This window comes from Pan troglodytes, chromosome 12 (assembly GCF_028858775.2).
Source record: "Pan troglodytes isolate AG18354 chromosome 12, NHGRI_mPanTro3-v2.0_pri, whole genome shotgun sequence".
NCBI classification, from domain to species: Eukaryota; Metazoa; Chordata; class Mammalia; order Primates; family Hominidae; genus Pan; species Pan troglodytes.
The window spans coordinates 35801608-35820489 of record NC_072410.2 but is presented as its reverse complement, the minus strand read 5'-3'; the positions used below and the strand labels follow the sequence as shown (position 1 = coordinate 35820489).

General features: G+C 40.4%; 1 protein-coding gene across 1 annotated transcript in view; it reads left to right on the top strand.

Moving 5' to 3' along the window:
* The window catches only part of LOC107973078 (anaphase-promoting complex subunit 1-like), a 67668-nt gene extending 52659 nt beyond the window's left edge, over positions 1 to 15009 (top strand). Inside the window, 6 exon segments of the mRNA XM_054677994.2 lie at positions 1713 to 1984; positions 8144 to 8378; positions 11437 to 11528; positions 13479 to 13613; positions 13784 to 13866; positions 14778 to 15009. Coding sequence (XP_054533969.2) covers positions 1713 to 1984; positions 8144 to 8378; positions 11437 to 11528; positions 13479 to 13613; positions 13784 to 13866; positions 14778 to 14814 — 854 coding nt within the window. The 3' untranslated portion in view covers positions 14815 to 15009.
* The last annotated feature ends 3873 nt before the right edge of the window (positions 15010 to 18882 follow it).

Genomic DNA, 18882 nt, shown 5'->3' with positions numbered 1-18882 from the left:
CAAATGTTAAAATGTATTCAATCTGGGTGATTTAGCACTCAAGCGATACTTGGGTGGGTTTAAAAAATATATACATGCATCTTTTTTTCTGAATACATTTAATTGAATTTGCATGATTTAAAATGTGTATATGACATTAATCCAACATTTTATTCTTTTAGTCATTCTGATAGGCCAAAAAGAAAGGTTATCCTGTTAATTTAGGAAAAAATATTTTCTTAAATAGTTGCTTAACCCACACTGATGTGGCCTGTTGTACTTTTGTATGTTGTTATTCTCATTGAAGAAAATTTACCTTACCCTTTGCATTTTATTTTCTCTCGTGTATAAATATTATGTCTTTTGCATATGATGAATGAATGTTTCAGAAAGGTCACTCAGTTTTTTCATATTGATATGTCTGCCTTTTTTGAGAAAGTGCAAGTGTAACTTATGAACTTATTACTCATTGTGGTGCTAACACTAGCAGTTGAGTTAGCTTTTAGGTACAAAAAGCATATAGTAAAGACAAATAAGTCTTACTTTGTGCTTTGTGTGTGTATGTGTACATGCTACAAATAAGACACTCTGCATCTACTTAAAATTTATTTTACATAACATCTTAGAACTCTTTAAAAATGGTACTTTTAAAGCTGCAGTGAAATGGATAACTTTATGCAGTAATTAAAATATTTATGTTAATTATTTTATCCGTGACTTAAGACAGTATTCAAAATATATTTAAAAAGATTCAGTGTTTGCTGTATATAATGTAGATCAAAAAGAAAAGAATCAAGAAAAAATTCGTAGGGAACATATAGCATTGTGAACATATAATTTACATTGTTCTTAAATAAATGGACCATAAAAGTAAATCTAGTGAATGCCCTTTTGAAGTTCACTGGGTGACTCAAGTCTATAAAAGGATGCTTTTTACAAAACTATCTCTAAGCATTTTAAACAATAGCATATAATTAGATATCTATATCTGTATGTATATAGAGAGAGAGAGAAAAAAAAAGAGAGAAGGGCGCATATATAGGTAAGAGCTGTAGCAGATTTATTAAGGTTCTTGTGTCTTTTTTTTTTTTTTTTTTTTTTTGAGATGCAGTCTCTGTCTGCTGCCCAGGTGGGAGTGCAGTGGCATGATCTTGGCTCACTGCAACCTCTGCCTCCCAGGTTCAAATGATTCTCATGCCTCAGCCTCCCAAGTAGCTGGGACAGGCACGCACCACCAGGCCTGGCTTTTGTCTTTTCTTAAGATGTCATTTTTCCTTAATGTCCAGGGGAAAATATAGGATAGAACATTTGAAATTAACATCAATGTCATCAGATGTTGGGATTTATAACTTGTATAGTTTAACAGTGATGTTAGTCTTCATTTTGGTTTCTAAGCTCTCTACTGTTTGAAAGAAAGATTTCAAAGCAGTGATTATCCCAGTCATCTCTGTATAATGTTAAATTGGTATCAGTTATCTCATTATATAGCCTCATACATTTTAACAAAAAGGACAATGAACTGTTTAGACAGTGATGGTTTTTCCAGTTCCATTAAGTTTGACTCACATGTACAGAAGTTTTAAGTGGTCATAGAGACCTAACATTCCAGGCATTATGGGGTTAATGGTTTTGAATGTAGAAAATGTAAGTAATCTTAGTCTCAAAGATCTAAATTTAACAATCTTGGTTTTGTGAATTTTTATTCTCTCAATGTTCTTCGTTTGGCTGGATAGGGCGTGCCCCTCCTCGGAACACAACAGTGGACCTTAATAGTGGAAACATCGATGTGCCTCCCAACATGACAAGCTGGGCCAGCTTTCATAATGGTGTGGCTGCTGGCCTGAAGATAGCTCCTGCCTCCCAGATCGACTCAGCTTGGATTGTTTACAATAAGCCCAAGCATGCTGAGTTAGCCAATGAGTATGCTGGCTTTCTCATGGCTCTGGGTTTGAATGGGTACCTTACCAAGCTGGCGACTCTCAATATCCATGACTACTTGACCAAGGTGAGACCTGTGCTCCCAGTGCCTGGCTTTGTGCCTTGCCTGGCTATTGTAGTAGCTCCTAATTGCTCTATTTGCTCTTCTTTCTTCATTCTTGTACTTCTAAGTCCATTTGTCTCATAGTACATGGAATAATCTTTCTAAAGCATAAATCAGAGTATGTCACTTCTCTGGTCAAAGCCATTTAATTAATGATCTCCCATTGCTTTTTTTTTTTTTTTTTTTTTTTTTTTTTGAGTAAGGCAGGGTAGAATTTAATGAGTGACAGGAAAGCTCTCAACAGCGAGAGGGGACCCGAAGGTGGGTTGCCAGCCACGAGGCTGAGTCTAGAGGTTTTTATGGGCTTGAAATGGGGGAAGTGCATGCTGATTGGTCTGTGGGTATGCTTGAAAAAGCACCATTTAGAAGTAGGCAACTGGGGAAGGGCAGGTATATGTAAAGTAGGTGAAGGATAAGGACCAATCAGGAGAGAGCATGCCAAACAGAAATGAGAGCTCTCTAGTCCATGGATTTATCCAGAACTTGTAGCTTGGTTTTCAGGCTTTCAACTGTCCTTGGCTTGAAGGTTGAGTTTCATCTGAGAATTTACCTGCCTCCTATCGCTATCAATCCCCACTCTGAAGAGGTATATCTAACTGCTGTTAGGATAGGGGTGATGACTGTTCTGCTTCATGCTGACAGAGGGTGTTGTTTTGGGAAACAGCAGTCAGGTCTCTCTTAGAGGCCTATCTAAGGGTCCCCTGGTAAAAGAGAGCCATCAACCGAGGTTCCATTTGCATGACCACTTGGAGTTTGATGGCCTCTAGGTGAGAAAAAACAAATTTTACAAGGAGGTTAAGTACACATGGACCAAATATGAGTATTACAATGAGAACACAAAGAGGAACTAAAAGGGGGAAAATCCATGCCCATATATTAGGGACACCTAGAAAGGACAGGAAGAAAGCCTCTGAAAATTGACTGTTCTATTCCAGGATTTTGCAAAATAGGGTTGTCATGGGCATGTCCCCCTAGATTATTAGATATGTTATAATTAGGCATTGCAATGCTTTTAATTAGATTTCTGATCCATAGGCTGCAGAATCCAGTAATGCCTGATAATCCCCTTAGTTAGCTGAGGGTCTTGGGGAGAAGGAAGGAGAAAATGGGTCCAATTCTCTCCTCGCCCAGTGCCCTGGTCCCTTCTGACAAGACCAGGCATAGGTACTTCACTGAAGTCTAACGGAGTTGAGTCTTGGACTTTGAAACTTTATGTCCTCTGTCAGTTAGAAAATTAAGAAGAGCCTTACTGCCTTTCTGAGAAATTTCCTCAGTTGGGGCACAGAGTAGAATGTCATCTACATATTAAGACTAACTTGAGTTTGAAAGAACTCAGAGAGATCTTTTGACAATGCCTGTCCAAACAGGTGGGGGCTGTCTTGGAATCCCTGTGGTAACACCATCCAGATTAGCTGGGTAGTCTGGTTGGAGGGATCCCTGAATGCAAACAAGTTTTGGGAGTTGGGGTATAATGGTATGCAGAAAAAAAGCATCTTTTAATTCCAAGAATGCAAACCATTTAGTTCCTTCAGGTATCTAAGTTAACAAAGTATAGGGATTGGGAACCATTGGGTAAATTGGTTAATTACACCAATTACTCATTAAGGAGGTGGAGATCCTGGACCAGTCTCCAATCCCTGTTGGGTTTCTTTCTGTACTCCCAATATTAGGGTATTACAAGGACTGTTGCAGGGTTTAACAAGGCCCTGCATCCTTAGGTTATTAATGATGGCTTCTAGCTGTTTCCTAGCTTCTGGTTTTAGGGGATATTGTCTTTAATTAGGGAAGGAGATGAGATCCCTGAGATGGATTTGGACTGGTGAGACTGTTGTAGCTCAGCCAGTATTTTCCTGAATTGCCCAAACCTCTGGATTAATATCAGTCTCCACCAGAGGGAGGCAAAAAGTCTGTCCTGGAGCCATAAGGATGGTGGTTCCCATGTGAGCTAAAATATCCCTACCTCAGAGGAGTCGGCCTTTCAGGTATGATTAAAAAGGAGGTAAACAAAAGGTCTCCCTAGGTACAGCTAAGGGATTGAGAAAAATATCGAGTCAGAGGCTTTACTGAGACGCCCCTCAGAGTTGTGCTAAGGGAGGAGGGGAGGCCCGGGATGGAGAGGAGAACAGAAATGGCTGCTCTGGTGTGGAGTAGGAAGTCCGTCCTCCGAGTCCTTTGACCTCCAGACTCACCCGGGACTCCTGGATGGTAATGCAGCCTGGGCTGTCAGAGCTGGGGAAGAGAGCCCTGGGACCCATCAGTCCTACTGGACCATTTGAGAAGCCGGCTCTGAACCTTGGGACGTATGTTTCTGGAGGCAGTTCATCTTCCAGTGGTCTCCCTTACAGATTGGACAGGGCCGTGGGGGCTGCTTCTGATTTTGGGGGCAGACTCTCTTTTAGTGCCCCCACACTGATAACAGCCGGTCATAGAATGAGAAGCTCCCTGGGATCGAGAGGTTTATATGCCTGTATGGCAGCTATTAGTGCCCTGCCTTTTTCTCGTTCCTTTTCTCCCTTTTTCTTGGGCTTCCTCATGGTCCCGATTATAAAAGACCAAGGTGGTGACTTTCAGGATTTTCTTTAGAGTACTGTCTGGTGCAATAGCTAACTTTTTGCAGCATTCTTCTAATATCTGGGGCTGCTTGGGTTATAAACTTGTCTTTCAAAATTAACTGTCCTTTTATAGAGTCAGGAGAGAGATGTGTGTTTAATTAAAGCCTCTCTCAGTTTTTCCAGGAAAACAGAAGGGTTCTCTTCAGACCCTTGGTTTATGGTTAATAACTTAATGTAATTGAGAGATTTGGCTCTAGTTCTCAGACTTTCCACTGTGCATCCCTGAAAATGTTTTCTCGGCCACTTTCCTAGAGCAGTGTCTGAGTCCCATTGAGGATTATTGGTGGATGCTGCCTGCTTGGCTGTCAGAAAGGGCTCCCTAATTTCTTCCGCCTTTTGGTAGGTGCCATAATAAGATAAACATTTCATCTCCAAATGTCTCAGTGACCTGTAAAGCCGCCTGCTTCTCTGAAGCTCCAAGAGTCTGGTTGAGAAGTAACATGATACCCTTCCATGAAAGCTCAGACACTTGAGTAAGGTTCTGAAAGGCTTCAATATACCTATCAAGGTCGACACAATTGTCCTAGATTTCTTTTTATCTGCCTCAAGTCTTGTAAAGAAAAGGGGACTTGTACTTTGATAGGACCATCTTCACTATGCATTTCCTGTAAAGGAAGAAGTGATGCTGGAGCGCATCCAGGTTGAACTCTTCTAACAGGATGAGGTTCAAAAGGGGGCCTGGATAAGGGGGACGAGATGATCCAAGACGAGCTGGGACCTGGGCTGGTGCAGGGGCCTCTGTCTCCTTTTCTAACGAGGCAGACTGTTTTTTCCCTTCTGCCTGGATTAAGTCTGGCTGGATATCACTGCTATAAGTGCAAGGTCTATTATACATTGCTGACAGAGCTTGGGGTTATTCTGCAGGGCAAAAAAGGCCTATACATATGGAATTTTGGACCATTTTCCTTCTCTGTGGTTGAAGAGATCTAGCTATAGGATAGTATTATAGTTGTTATTTTCCCAAGCTGACTAGGTCTCCCCATCTTCCAACTTCTAGCTGGGCCAAGCCTTGGTACTGATAAATACCAGGTATTTTTTCTTCAGAGTCTGAGGATCAAAGGAGTCCCAATGTCTTGCACTTGAGAGGAGTGCAGGCTACCCATTTAGAAAGAGAGAGGGGAGAAAAAGGCATCCTTAGTCTTTCCCTCTGCTGTGCTAGAGTCCAAGGCGTCTCTCAGGCTTGCCTTGGTCGTGGATGTGCACACAACCGCCATTCATGACCGGGGGGGATCAAGCCAGCAGGAGTAGTTGCGTTCACTTGCACTCAGCCTTGACCCTCCTTGTCAACTGCCTTTGATTTCTCTGAATTCTATATGAGCTCAAGACTAAGATGAATCCTGCATATTATTTGTCTATAATTCTCATCTGGCTGGCAGTTTATTTAGCTTCATCAAGCATAACCCAGCATCCTGCCCTGAAAAGAAGCAATTTCTCAAAGAGACACATAACTAAGTAACATTTCTCAGAAGAGCAGTAGGAAAAACATGATAGGAAAGATTGGAAGTCTTTGTCCGACACCTGAACAGGCTGTTGGGGACTGGGGGCCGGTGTAGGGTCCTTCGGATGTACCCTTGGCCAGATACCTTTAGTTGCCCCAGGACCTTATTCTGATCCCACACGATGGCTGAACTTCTGTGAAGGGAAACTGGTTTAGAACAAGGCCAACATTCCCAACACCAGAGGGCAAAGGGGGATCGACCATTGCTCTTAATATACATTCTAGGAGCTGGTGTGATCCTGTTCACTTCTCCAGCCCTAGTTGGTACCACTGTTCTTCTTCGTTTTTGTTTTTTTTGTTTTTTTTTTTTTTTTGATATGGAGTCTCACCCTGTCACCTAGGCTGGAGTGCAGTGGTGTGATCTCGTCTCACTGCAACCTCTACCTCCCAGGTTCAAGCAATTCTTCTGCCTCAGCCTTCTGAGTAGCTGGGATTACAGGTGCGCACTACCACACCTGGGTAATTTTTGTATTTTTGATGGAAACGGGGTTTCACCATGTTGGCCAGGCTGGTCTTGAACTCCTGACCTCAGGTGATCTGCCCGCTTCAGCCTCCCAAAGTGCTGGGATTATAGGCGTGAGCCTCTGCACCCAGCCCCACTCTTCTTGCTCCCCCACACTCTAACCATACAGATTGGATGTTTTAGCTCCCTGGCAAACTAAACTCTTTCACTTCACAGCGTTATTTTTTTTAAGGAATCTTTATTTATATAAATATATAAAATTCACATACCATACAATTCACTGTTTAAAGTATGTGGTACAGTGGTTTTTAGTATATTCACAGAGTTGTGCATCCATCACCACTGTTAATTTTAGAACATCTTTTTCACCCCATAAAGGAACCTTGTACCCACTAGTGGTGACTCCCCATTCCTCTACCTCACCCCCCCACCTTCACTTCACTTCCTGCCAACCACTAATCTACTTTCCGTGTCTATGGGTTTGCCTTTTCTGGACCTTTCATATGAACGGAGTCATACAAAATATGGTATTTTAGGATGGGCTTCTTTCACTTAACCTGATAATTTTAGGGTTCATCCATGTTGTGCCATCTATCAGCAATACATTCCTTTTTATTGTTGAATAAATGTTTTATTTTATGAATGTACATTTTATTCATGAGTTGATGAATATTTGGGTTATTTGTACTTTTTAGCTATTATGGATAATACTGCTATGAACATTTGTATACATGTTTTTGTGCGGATGTATGTTTTCATTACTCAAGAGTAATGAAGTAATGGTAAGTAGTGGTACATACTTAGGAGTGGAATTGCTGGGTTATATGGTAACTCTGTTTAACTTTTTGAGGAACTGTAAACTGTTTTCCATAATGACTGCACCATTATATAACCCCATCAGCGATACATGAGAGTTCCAATCTCTCCATGTTTTTGCCAACACTTGTTATATTGTGTTGAGTCCAGCCTCATTCTTTTGAATGTGTCCTTCCACTTGTCCCAGCACTGTTTTTTGAAGACTGCCCTTTACCTATTGAATTGTCTTGGCACCCTTGTGGTCAGTTGATGTTAATGTGAGGGTTTATTTCTGAATCGCCTCAGAGCCATTTATTTACATGCTGTTTTATCACCTGAAACAGTCTTCCTCACCTTCTAAACTTGAGTGTCCCCTTTCCTGCCACTGTTCCTGGCTAATTTGTTTTCATCCTTCAGGTCCTAATATAAATTTCTTTGTATAATCTTTAGAGATTTCATCCCTAATAATCCTCTAGTCCCTCCCAATCTAAATTAAGCTATTTTAAAATACTCTTTCATAATACTTTGTACTTTCTTATTGTACTACTTTTTAATAATATGTTTGTTTATGTTTTTTAATTTAACACTTTTTTTCCTATTAAGACATTAGGTCCATGAGAGCAAGGACCATGTTTGTTTAGTTTACTGCTATATTCTCAGTGCCTCTCACCTTGCCTGTCAACATAAAAGTACTTCTTGAAAGTGGCAGGCAGTATTTTATTTTAAACTATGTATTTGTTTTGTTTCTATCTTAGAGCCATGAAATGACAAGCACTGGACTGCTACTTGGTGTTTCTGCTGTAAAACTAGGCACCATGGATATGTCTATTACTCGGCTTCCTAGCATTCACATTCCTGCTCTCTTACCCGCAACGTCCACAGAGCTGGATGTTCCTCACAATGTCCAAGTGGCTGCAGTGGTTGGCATTGGCCTTGTATATCAAGGGACAGCTCACAGACATACTGCAGAAGTCCTGTTGGCTGAGATAGGTATGGGATTAATAGTGCTGAATCTTCATAGGCATGTACTCTCCACTCCACATGAACCCAAGTAAAAATGATAGTAAAATTATAAAAATTAAGGAAAGACAATGGTAGCTTTTGTGAGCAAAGAATGATCTAGTACTAATTTAAAAAAAGCAACAAAACTCTAAGTAATGTTATCCAAGGCTAATGTAACTGCAGGTTATTAACCTCCATATTTATTTGCTAGCTCATTACTGAATTCCAGTGGTCACATTTAATGAGGTACCTGTGGTTTTAATCACCTATGAGTATGCTGTTTATCCTGCTTTACCAGCAGTGTCTAGCAGTGGCCTGCACTTAAAACTCAGAGTAGATTGTTTTGGTCCCTGAGAGACACTAAACTAAACACATCACAGTGTTTACTGTGTTGGATAACAGCACTTCCAATAGAAGTCAAGTAATGGACTCCTGCTTTCCTCCTTTACATGCTGGTGGGTATGTTGGTGATGAACCTGGAAATGGTAAGGTCCACACACTCACTTTACTGAACATTGTCTCTGTTTTTTATTGGGTCCAAACTTTTTGGAAATCTGTATTTATGTGTTGTCATCTTTTTCTGCCAAATGGAAATGCTATTGGCATTATTAATATGCTCAACAATTTATTACATACTTATATGTCCTATTCAAGATCTTTTCTATATGCATTTGTGAATATATTGTTAAAGATGTATTATTCTTTAGTATAATTGTATCAGATAGCTATTGCCACAGTGATGCTACATACATACAGGCATAGCATTGGCCCAGGCAGCTCTGCTTTAGGCTGTAGATGTGTAGCCAGCTGTTCTGCTGCTGTTCTGCCTCACCTGCCTCATTCTGGGACCCAGGCTGGAGGGTGTGTTTCTCTCGTGGTGTTGATAGAAACCTAAGAGAGAACCAGTGAAGATTGGGACCCATAATTTAGTCTACTATAATGATAAATGAAATTGTTCCCAAAGTTGAAATGTTTTGGCTATCACAATGCATGGTAGCATAAGTCAGAGATCTGAAAAACGCTTATTCTGAAAATATTCAACACTGGTTGTTAAAGCATGTTCATCTGCAAAGTAGTCTACCCTTCTTTGGCTATATCATGATGATGTCTAATGATGTCATTGCACAGTCTCACAGCTGCGGCATACCTCTTTCACACTGTATATAGAAGATTTCATCTTTAATTCATATGTATATGCCTTCTTATATAATTACTGTCAGAATGTACATTAAAAACTTTTTTTTTTTTTTGAGACAGAGTCTCGCTCTGTTGCCCAGGCTGGAGTGCAGTGGTGCAATCTCGGCTCACTGCAAGCTCCGCCTCCTGGGTTCACGCCATTCTCCTGCCTCAACCTCCTGAGTAGCTGGAACTACAGGCGCCCGCCACTACGCCTGGCTAATTTTTTTGTATTTTTAGTAGAGACAGGGTTTCATCGTGTTAGCCAGGATGGTCTGGATCTCCTGACCTCGTGATCCGCCTGTCTCAGCCTCCCAAAGTGCTGGGATTACAGGCGTGAGCCACCGTGCCCAGCCTAAAAATTGTTTTTATAGATCATTGTTATAAATGGATTTTAAAACACATTTTGTATAATATTCATTGAGTCGATGGTCTGTAAAATGCCTTTTTTTAACTTTTAGAACTTTTTAGATTGTTTCTAATAATCCTTTGTTGTTATGTATAAACATTACACTGATTACCTTTGTGTGATTTTTTCTTTAATTTTTATTATTTATTTATTTATTTAGAGACAGAGTCTCGCTCTGTCACCCAGGCTGGAGTGGAGTGGCGCGATCTCGGTTCACTGCAGCCTCTGCCTCCCAGGTTCAAGCAATTCTCCTGCCTCAGCCTACCAAGTAGCTGGGATTACGGGTGTCTGTCAGCATGCCTGGCTAATTTTTGTAGTTTTAGTAGAGATGGGATTTCTCCATGTCGGACAGGCTGGTCTCGAACTCGTTGACCTCAAGTGATCCGCCTGCCTTGGCCTCCCAAAGTGCTGGGAGTACAGGCAAGGGCCACCACGCCCTTTTTTCTTTTTTTTTAAATTGCATTTTTTTCCTATAGGGATAAAATTTCAGGAATGTGAACATTTTTTCAGAGGGAAGGGTTTTAATACATAGTATGTTTTATCGTTTTCAACAAGGTAGTGTTAGAGTTATAGGATGCTTTTTAAAAGTGTGAATTTTGTATCCAGTCAGACTTCTAGGATCAGTACACAGAAATTCTACCATAGTAGGGCTCATTATTATATACACTCGAAATAAATGTCTAAACATAATATTTAACAGCTTAACAACATAAGTAAGTGACCTCCTTATTCATTATCATCATTCGAACATGTTTCACCACATGTGATGTGTGGATTTGAAAGTAATGAAAACAAAATGTAAGATATTTTGTTGTTGTTGTTGCTGAGATGGTGTCTCACTCTGTCGCCCAGGCTGGAGTGCAGTGACCTGATTTTGGCTCACTGCAACCTCCGCCTCCCAGGTTCAAGTGATTCTCCTGCCTCAGCCTCCCGAGTAGCTGGGATTACAGGCACCTGCCACCCTGGCTAATTTTTGTATTTTTAGTAGAGACAGGGTTTCACCATGTTGGCCATCTGGTCTCCAACTCCTGACCTCAAGTGATCCACCTGCCTCAGCCTCCCAAAGTGCTAGGATTACAGGCATGAGCCAGCACACCCGGCCAAGATGTTTAAAAAAAAAAAAAAACAACTTTTTTTTTGAATACTCTTACCTTTTTCCCTTTAAAATTTTTTTCTACTACTTGGTAATTGTTTTGGTAAGACTCAAAGTTTCACAGTATTTGAATATCATTGCTTATAAAGACTTAAATTGGCAATTTAAAAAGAACTATTTGGGGCCCTTTTTTTTTGGTAGGTAAACCTACAGTTGTGGACACCATTTATTATAGTGTCATAACTTTCTGAATAGAGTTATATTCCATTCGTATCTCCAGTGCAACTTGCTAGAAAGTTAACTCTAAGATTTTTATGAGATGAGATTTTGAGAAGCTAGTTTGAACTGTGTTGCTTTTCTTTTTACAGGATGGCCTCCTGGTCCTGAAATGGAATACTGCACTGACAGAAAGTCATACTCCTTAGCTGCTGGCTTGGCCCTGGGCATGGTCTGCTTGGGGGTAAGCATAGCCTATGCCTTCCCATGCTTCAGTTAGGACATCTACATGTTGAGACAAATAACGTTGACACCTAAACCTGAATATTGTCCCTTACTATGACTTAATCTTCTGCCCAGCTCTCTTGTCTTTTTGGATATTTTTCAAGGTACCAGATTTGCAAATTGAGAGAAACTGTGGTCAAGAGTGAGACTTTAAGATTTCTTTTCCTCCAGCTTACAGTGTTCATGAACAAACTAAAGGGAATAAAGTTTTTTTTTTTAAAGTGTTCAAGACATAGAATGAATAAGTGACAGCCCACTATGACTGAAAACAGAGAATAGTGAAAACGTATATGATCGGGAGCCTTAAGAGTCTATAGTGGCTGCTTGAAACAAACCCTAACCCCCTTTTGCCATAGTGATGTTCACTGTGTATCCCAGAATGTTGTCCCAGTAGCATCTTCCTTGTGACAAAATGCAGTATCAGATTGACCCATCTTTAACTCCATCCAAGAGATGTGTACAGAATTACCAGAAATGTTTCATTAAATGATTGTTTCACTTGAAATGTGGTTCCCCTTGAAAAACCACCAATACATTGTTATGGTCAAACTAAATGATATAAAGAAAGTTATAAGGCCGAGGTGATCGGATCACCTGAGATCAGGGGTTCGAGACCAACCTGACCAACATGGAGAAACCCCATCTCTACTAAAAATACAAAATTATCCAGGTGTGGTGGCGCATGCCTGTAATCCCAGCTACTTGGGAGGCTGAGGCAGGACAATCGCTTGAACCCAGGAGGCGGAGGTTGTGGTGAATCAAGATCACACCATTGCACTCCAGCCTGGGCAACAAGAGTGAGACTCCATCTTAAAAAAAAAGTTATGGTGGAAGGAATTTTTTCTCATGTGTGTTCTGAAAATCCACCTTGTGGTTGACCATCTGTTAGGGCCTTGAATTCACATTGGCACGTGAGCTAAAGAGGCTGGTGGTATAATGGAAAATAATCAGCTGGGTGTGGTGGCTCATGCCTGTAATCCCAGCACTTTGGGAGGCCGAGATGGGCGGATCACGAGGTCAGGAGATCCAGACCATCCTGGCTAACACGGTGAAACCCCGTCTCTACTAAAAATACAAAAAAATTAGCCGGGCATGGTGGTGGGCGCTTGTAGTCCCAGCTACTCAGGAGGCTGAGGCAGGAGAATGGTGTGAACCCAGGAGGCGGAGCTTGCAGAGAGTCGAGATCGTGCCACTGCACTCCAGCCTGGGCAAGAAGGCGAGACTCCGTCTCAAAAAAATAAAAGAAAAGAATCACACAGGGAATTGCAACTTGAATTCTGGTCCTAACTAGTGAGTCAAGTCATTTAACTACATTATTGTCTGTTGCTTAATCAGCTTCATGGGTTGTTGAGCCAGATGGCCGTGTTTTATATATAGCCCTGCAACTTACTATAATAGCTGTATAACCTTGGGCTTAATCCCTCTTTGCCACACTTTCCTTATTTATAAAATAGGGTTTTAATAGTAGCTATTTGATATGGCTGTTCATTCATGTTAAACACACAGAATAGTGCCTGACACAGAGCATGCATTTAATAAATTACTATTATTATCATAGTTATTGTTGGAAAAGTTCTAAGTACAATGATGAAAGTATTCAGATATTTACAGTTCAGGTTTCAATTATATAACTAATATTTTTCTTTATTGTTAAATGTAACTAACTCTAAAGCTCTTATGTATTTTAAGACAGTACTTAAAGTTGAACATTCATGTATTAAAACTTTTATGAGAATTGTTAATATTTATTAACTCATGATTAATGTTTGCTTTAAATTGGAAATAAAAAAAAACAAAACCCGAAATAACCTGCTTTGAAGTTAGTTCATTTTTATATTTGTTATGGGTATGTGTTATGGATCTTCCTCCATAAAATTTCTTTTCACTCGTCTGTTATTGTCTTTTCCAGCATGGCAGCAATTTGATAGGTATGTCTGATCTCAATGTGCCTGAGCAGCTCTATCAGTACATGGTTGGAGGACATAGGCGCTTTCAAACAGGAATGCATAGGGAGAAACATAAATCACCAAATTATCAAATCAAAGTAAGTACACAGCAAAGTAATAGATCAAAAGTCTGGAAGCTGGGAAGTTAATTGGAAAATACTAGAGTTCATCCTGACATTGGTAAATATGTTAATTTTAAGCATAGTTATCAGAGGAATTTTATAAAAATTTAGAACTCTTTTACATGCATAAACTCTTCTTTCAATAGGAAGGAGATACCATAAATGTGGATGTGACTTGTCCAGGTGCTACTCTAGCTTTGGCTATGATCTACTTAAAAACCAATAACAGGTATTTCTACCCACTCACCCTTCCTCCCACGGTGATAGTGTGATATCCTCTCTGACCTTGGTTGTAAAATTCAGTTATCTCATGTGTTTCTTTCCCCTGTGCTGGATTAAGCTGATTTTCGTTCTTTCAAGTACTGTAAGTTTTTGAAAGAAAACTTGCAGTATTTGAAGTTATAAAGATTTTACCTAGAAATAATGTATTTGGCTATTTTAATTGTATTTGACAATATAGTTTTCAATTTCTGTTCATTTCTGTTTTGTAGTTGATGTCAGTAACACCCAAACAATGCCCATGTTTGTTTTCATTAATTTAGCATATTGCTGTGAGGACTGGTTAAGCCAGAAATACTTATCATTAGTGTGATCTTGGCTACCATGTAAAACAATGGTTTTTGCCTACTTCAAGAGCTTTTGTAATTACCAAACCGTCTACCTTCCTAACTTGCTATATTAATGCTGATGCTTGAAAGTAAGATCTTTGGCATTTATGCTTACACGTTGCATGAAGAGTAAGTTGAGTACAAGATGTTATGCCATGTATTAAGTCTATTAATTAAAAACAAATTCTAAGATTCAAGGAGCTTTTCAGTGTTCCACATTTCTCCCTTCAGAAAAAGTAAATGTGTGCAGAATTAACAAAGTGTTTAAAAATAGAAATTTATTACTTTACTATTTGGATGAATGTGTAGGGCAGTGCTTCCTTGGCACTGGGGATATTTCATTGAGCAAAACTAAAAATATCTTCCCTCATGGAGTTTATGTTATAGTAAGACATACATGTACATCTATAATAACTATTACGTTAGAAGGTATAAAATATTGTGAAAAATATATAGAGCAGTAGTGGAGTGGGAAGAAATGTTTTGAAATAGAGCTTGAGATTCTTGATTGTCTTGCCCTCTACTTGAACAGTGTCTCTAGGAAGCCCAGACACATGGAGAAGTTCTGAGTGTTTTGGCCGATAGTCCCAGATGAGGTTCCAGCAACAGCTGGGATCACCCATGAGATGTGAGTGAGGAAGGCTTTGAGATGGTTTCAGCCCTAGCCACCACTGACCTCATGAGAGACCACAAGAAAGAGAATCACCTGGCCAAGCCCAGCAGACCTTCAGAATTCAGAAATAAAATAATTCGTCTTATTTTAAGCCACTGTGTTTTGGTTTGATTCATCCCATAGCAAAAGACAACTTCAACAGGCCCTTTCTGAGGCTCTGGAGGGGCCCTGGCAATGTATCCATTTGGTCATTTGCTTTTGACAAAAGCAGACATTTTAGCTGTAATTGGCTAAAATTCTGATCTCTTTCTGCCCTCTTGTTGGGTGGTGGTGGAGTGGATGTGGGCATTTTGAGGATCCAGCAAAAGAAGAATTGAGTTGAGTCATTGAGTTTGGGTTCCATGGGATTTATTTATGTGGTATGGAGTCATTTCTGTGTATGTTATTGCTAGCTGTCCCTGTGTAAAACAGATTCAGAATAGTCCTCACCTCCCTTGTGCTGACTTACCTGGTGGTGTAATGTAAATATGCAAGACCATAGATTACATCACGATTGTGTCACATGACATGTGCATTTGCAGGAACATGGATGGAGCTGGAGGCCATTATTCTTAGCAAACTAACACAGGAACAGAAAACCAAATATCGCATGTTCTCACTTATAAGTGGGAGCTAAATGATGAGAACACATGGACACATTGAGGGGAACAACACACACTGGGGCCTATCAGGGTTGGAGGATGGGAAGAGAGACAGCATCAGGAAAAATAACTAATGAGTACTAGGCTTAATACCTGGGTGATGAAATAATCTGCACAACAAACACCCATGACACATGTTTACCTATGTAACAACCCTGCACTTTTATCCCTGAACTTAAAATAAAAGTTGAATAAGAAAAATAGAAATGTACAAAGCTAGAAAAGAGTGTAGCTCATCCCATCTGGGAATTATTCCAAATCTTACAGTTCATACATAAAAATAGTTTGATAAAGATTTTCCTAAGTGTGCCAAGAATCCTGAAAACTTATCTTCCATTATCGATCCTGAGCTATGAAGCCAGAAGAAAAATTTACATCTATCAATAATAAAATACTAGAGCCAAAATAGTTTATTATTCTCTTCTCTCATAGACTATGATATTACAACATTATTGAAGAGGCAATCAAAGAATACGCAGGCAAAAATGTTGGGAAAGGAGTATTACAGAGATAGGTCAGGAATTTGTTTAATTAAAATTGCTATTTTACTGAGTTTTACATATGTTTAGTGGTAGCGGTAGCCAGAGTAGACTTTGCTGGAGTCTGGGCCATTGAGATTGGTATTATTAAGGTTATGTTGGCCTCATTTGCTCTTACCTTCTGGCATACACAGGATACATCTCACTTGATTTCTCACAAGTCTTTGGTACCCATGACCACTCCCACCTTTTTACAATTTTCACTTTTGCTGGCTTCTCTGGACTCACACTGTCAATTTTCCCCTCTGGCTAACTGTTCTCAATCATCTCTACAGAATTCTCTTCTTCTGGGTCCTTGTGTTGTTGAGGGCTTTATCCTAGGGCTTCTTTTTCTCTCTCTGAGAAAGCTTGTCCACCCCCATTGCTTCAGTCCCACCTATCTGCTGACAGCTGCTGATTCCACATCTCCAGCTCAGATCTCTTTCCTAGGCTCTACACCAGGAATTGGCAAACTTTTTCTGTAAAGCGATGATAACAAATATTTTATCGGCTTGCTGGTCATTGTACTGTCTCTGTCACATCTGCTCAACTCTGCTAAGGTGGTGCAAATATAGCCACAGAAAATAGTAAAAGAATGGGTGTGGCCATGTTCCAATAAAACTTGATTTATAAAAATAAGCCTGCTTCATGGGCTATAGTTTGCCAACTCCTGTTCTAAACCAGAATATTCAACTCCCTTCTGGAAATTTCCACTTGGGTTTTCTCAAGTTCCTAAACATAACATTGTCCCCAGGCAATTTCATCTTATTCCCTCCTATGCATTCCTTCTTAATGAATGATCCACTGTCCACCAGATGTCCAAGTCAGAAATTCAGGCAGCATACTTGATTTCATTCCCCACATTCAATGAGTCACAAAATCATGTCAATTCCACTTTCTCAACATCCCCCTAATCCATTCTTTTTTCTCTTTCTCCGCTGCTTTCTTTCACCCCCTCTCATCTCTCACCTCCTATGACCTCCTCACTGTGCTGCAATCAGAGGGATCAAGCCACCCTTGGATTTTAAAAGCCTTCAGTAACAGTAGTCCCTGCCTTTCTTTGGCTGAAGTCTAAACTTCTTGAAACAGAGTGAGAAGCCTGCACAATTGGACCATTTCCCCATGTTAGCCAAATTCCTCTCATCTGTCTGCTCCTCCTGCCTCTGGGACCCTGCACATATATTTCTTCTGCTTAAAGAATGTGTAGCAGGTGAAGCAACTATCTGAGGCCAGTATACCATGGGCAGTAAGAAGAATTTACCAAGACAGTTGTAGATAAAGGCAGATTTATTGAAGAAAGTATGAAAATATGTTGCAAGGCAGCAACAGGCAGGCCAGCAAGAGAGGAACTGAATGCCAAGAGACAAAGGCTTGCTGGGGGTTTTATAGGATGTTGCTTTTGCTACGTGATGAAGAGGGCTTTGTGCAGCACTGATAACACCAAGGTTGCAGTGGGATAACCTGCATTTTTCCATCAGCTGAGGGCCTGGTGATAGCTGGGCACAGGAAGATTGTGAGCTATTTGTGCAGGAGGGCTATGGTCCTGGACCATGAAGAAAGGCAAACTTATAGCTTATCTGCTTTCTCTTTCTTTTTTCCTCAGTGTCACCAGCCTGATTCCTTTTGCCTAATTAGGACTCCACAGAATTATTCTCCTTTCTCATGCTTCCAGCTGTCTTCTAAGTCTCAACTTGGATGTTACTTCCTCTGGGAAATGTCTCCTCACCTCTCAAGACTGTCTCTCTGTGCACCACTACAGCAAATGGGACCTGGGCCACTTCACTTTTACAATTGCAGTTTACAGACCTGCATTGCCCCAAACCCATGAGACCAAAAACTCCCTGAGGGCAAAGATGGCCTCTTATTTACTCTTGATTCCCCAGCACCTAGCACAGCACTAAACACTGTACCCACTGAAAGAACATCTGAAGGATGAGAGTTTATAGCAAAAGTGGTTTCCACTGACATTCCCTTCTCTCTTCCCCAACTTTGGATTGAGGAGCCCAGGAGCTGGTCAGGTGGCAAGATAAGATGAGAAAGGAGAAGTCATTACTTGGGGCCTCTGTTTTGCTGGTGTTTTGCTGGTGTGTGGAGATGGTGGGTTTCCCTTGAATACCTGGGAGGCAGGAGCAGGCATGAACTACTCCAACCTCTGGCTTCTGGACCCACATGGGGGGCTGCTGCTCTCTGGCACCCATCAGTCCTTAACCATCTGGTCTCCAGCCAGGGAAGGAGTGTGGTGGTGGAGAAGCCTCTCTGTCCCACCCACTCATCCCAGGAGCTCACGAGAATCAGCCAAAGTCTGAGTTCTGCACCCTGAGTTAGGAACTCTATAACTTTAGACTTTCCCTGAAATTTGGGAATTCTCTTAACTAGTGTGAAAGCAGTTACATCATCCTAGGTCCTCCTAAAATAGACACATGTATCCAAATATAGGCACATGTATTGCAAACATAACATGTATACATATATATAAATATACACATATAATTTTTGTTTTGAAATAAGTATAAACACAACAAGTTACAAATATAGTACTGAGAGGTCCTTGTGCCTATGGCCCCGCCTCCCTCAGGCAGTATCTTACATAAATATAGTTCATGATTACAACCGGAAAGTTGCCATTGGCACAATATCAGAAACTAGTCTGCAGACCTTGGTCAGATTTCACCAGGTTTTTTGTGCACTCGTTTGCTTTCCTGAAAATATTTTAATGTTTTTCTACATGACTTATCTCCCTGACATACTGTGAGATAAGATTTTTTTTTTCTCTGAATGAGCTTCGAGAACAATGAATGTGAGAGA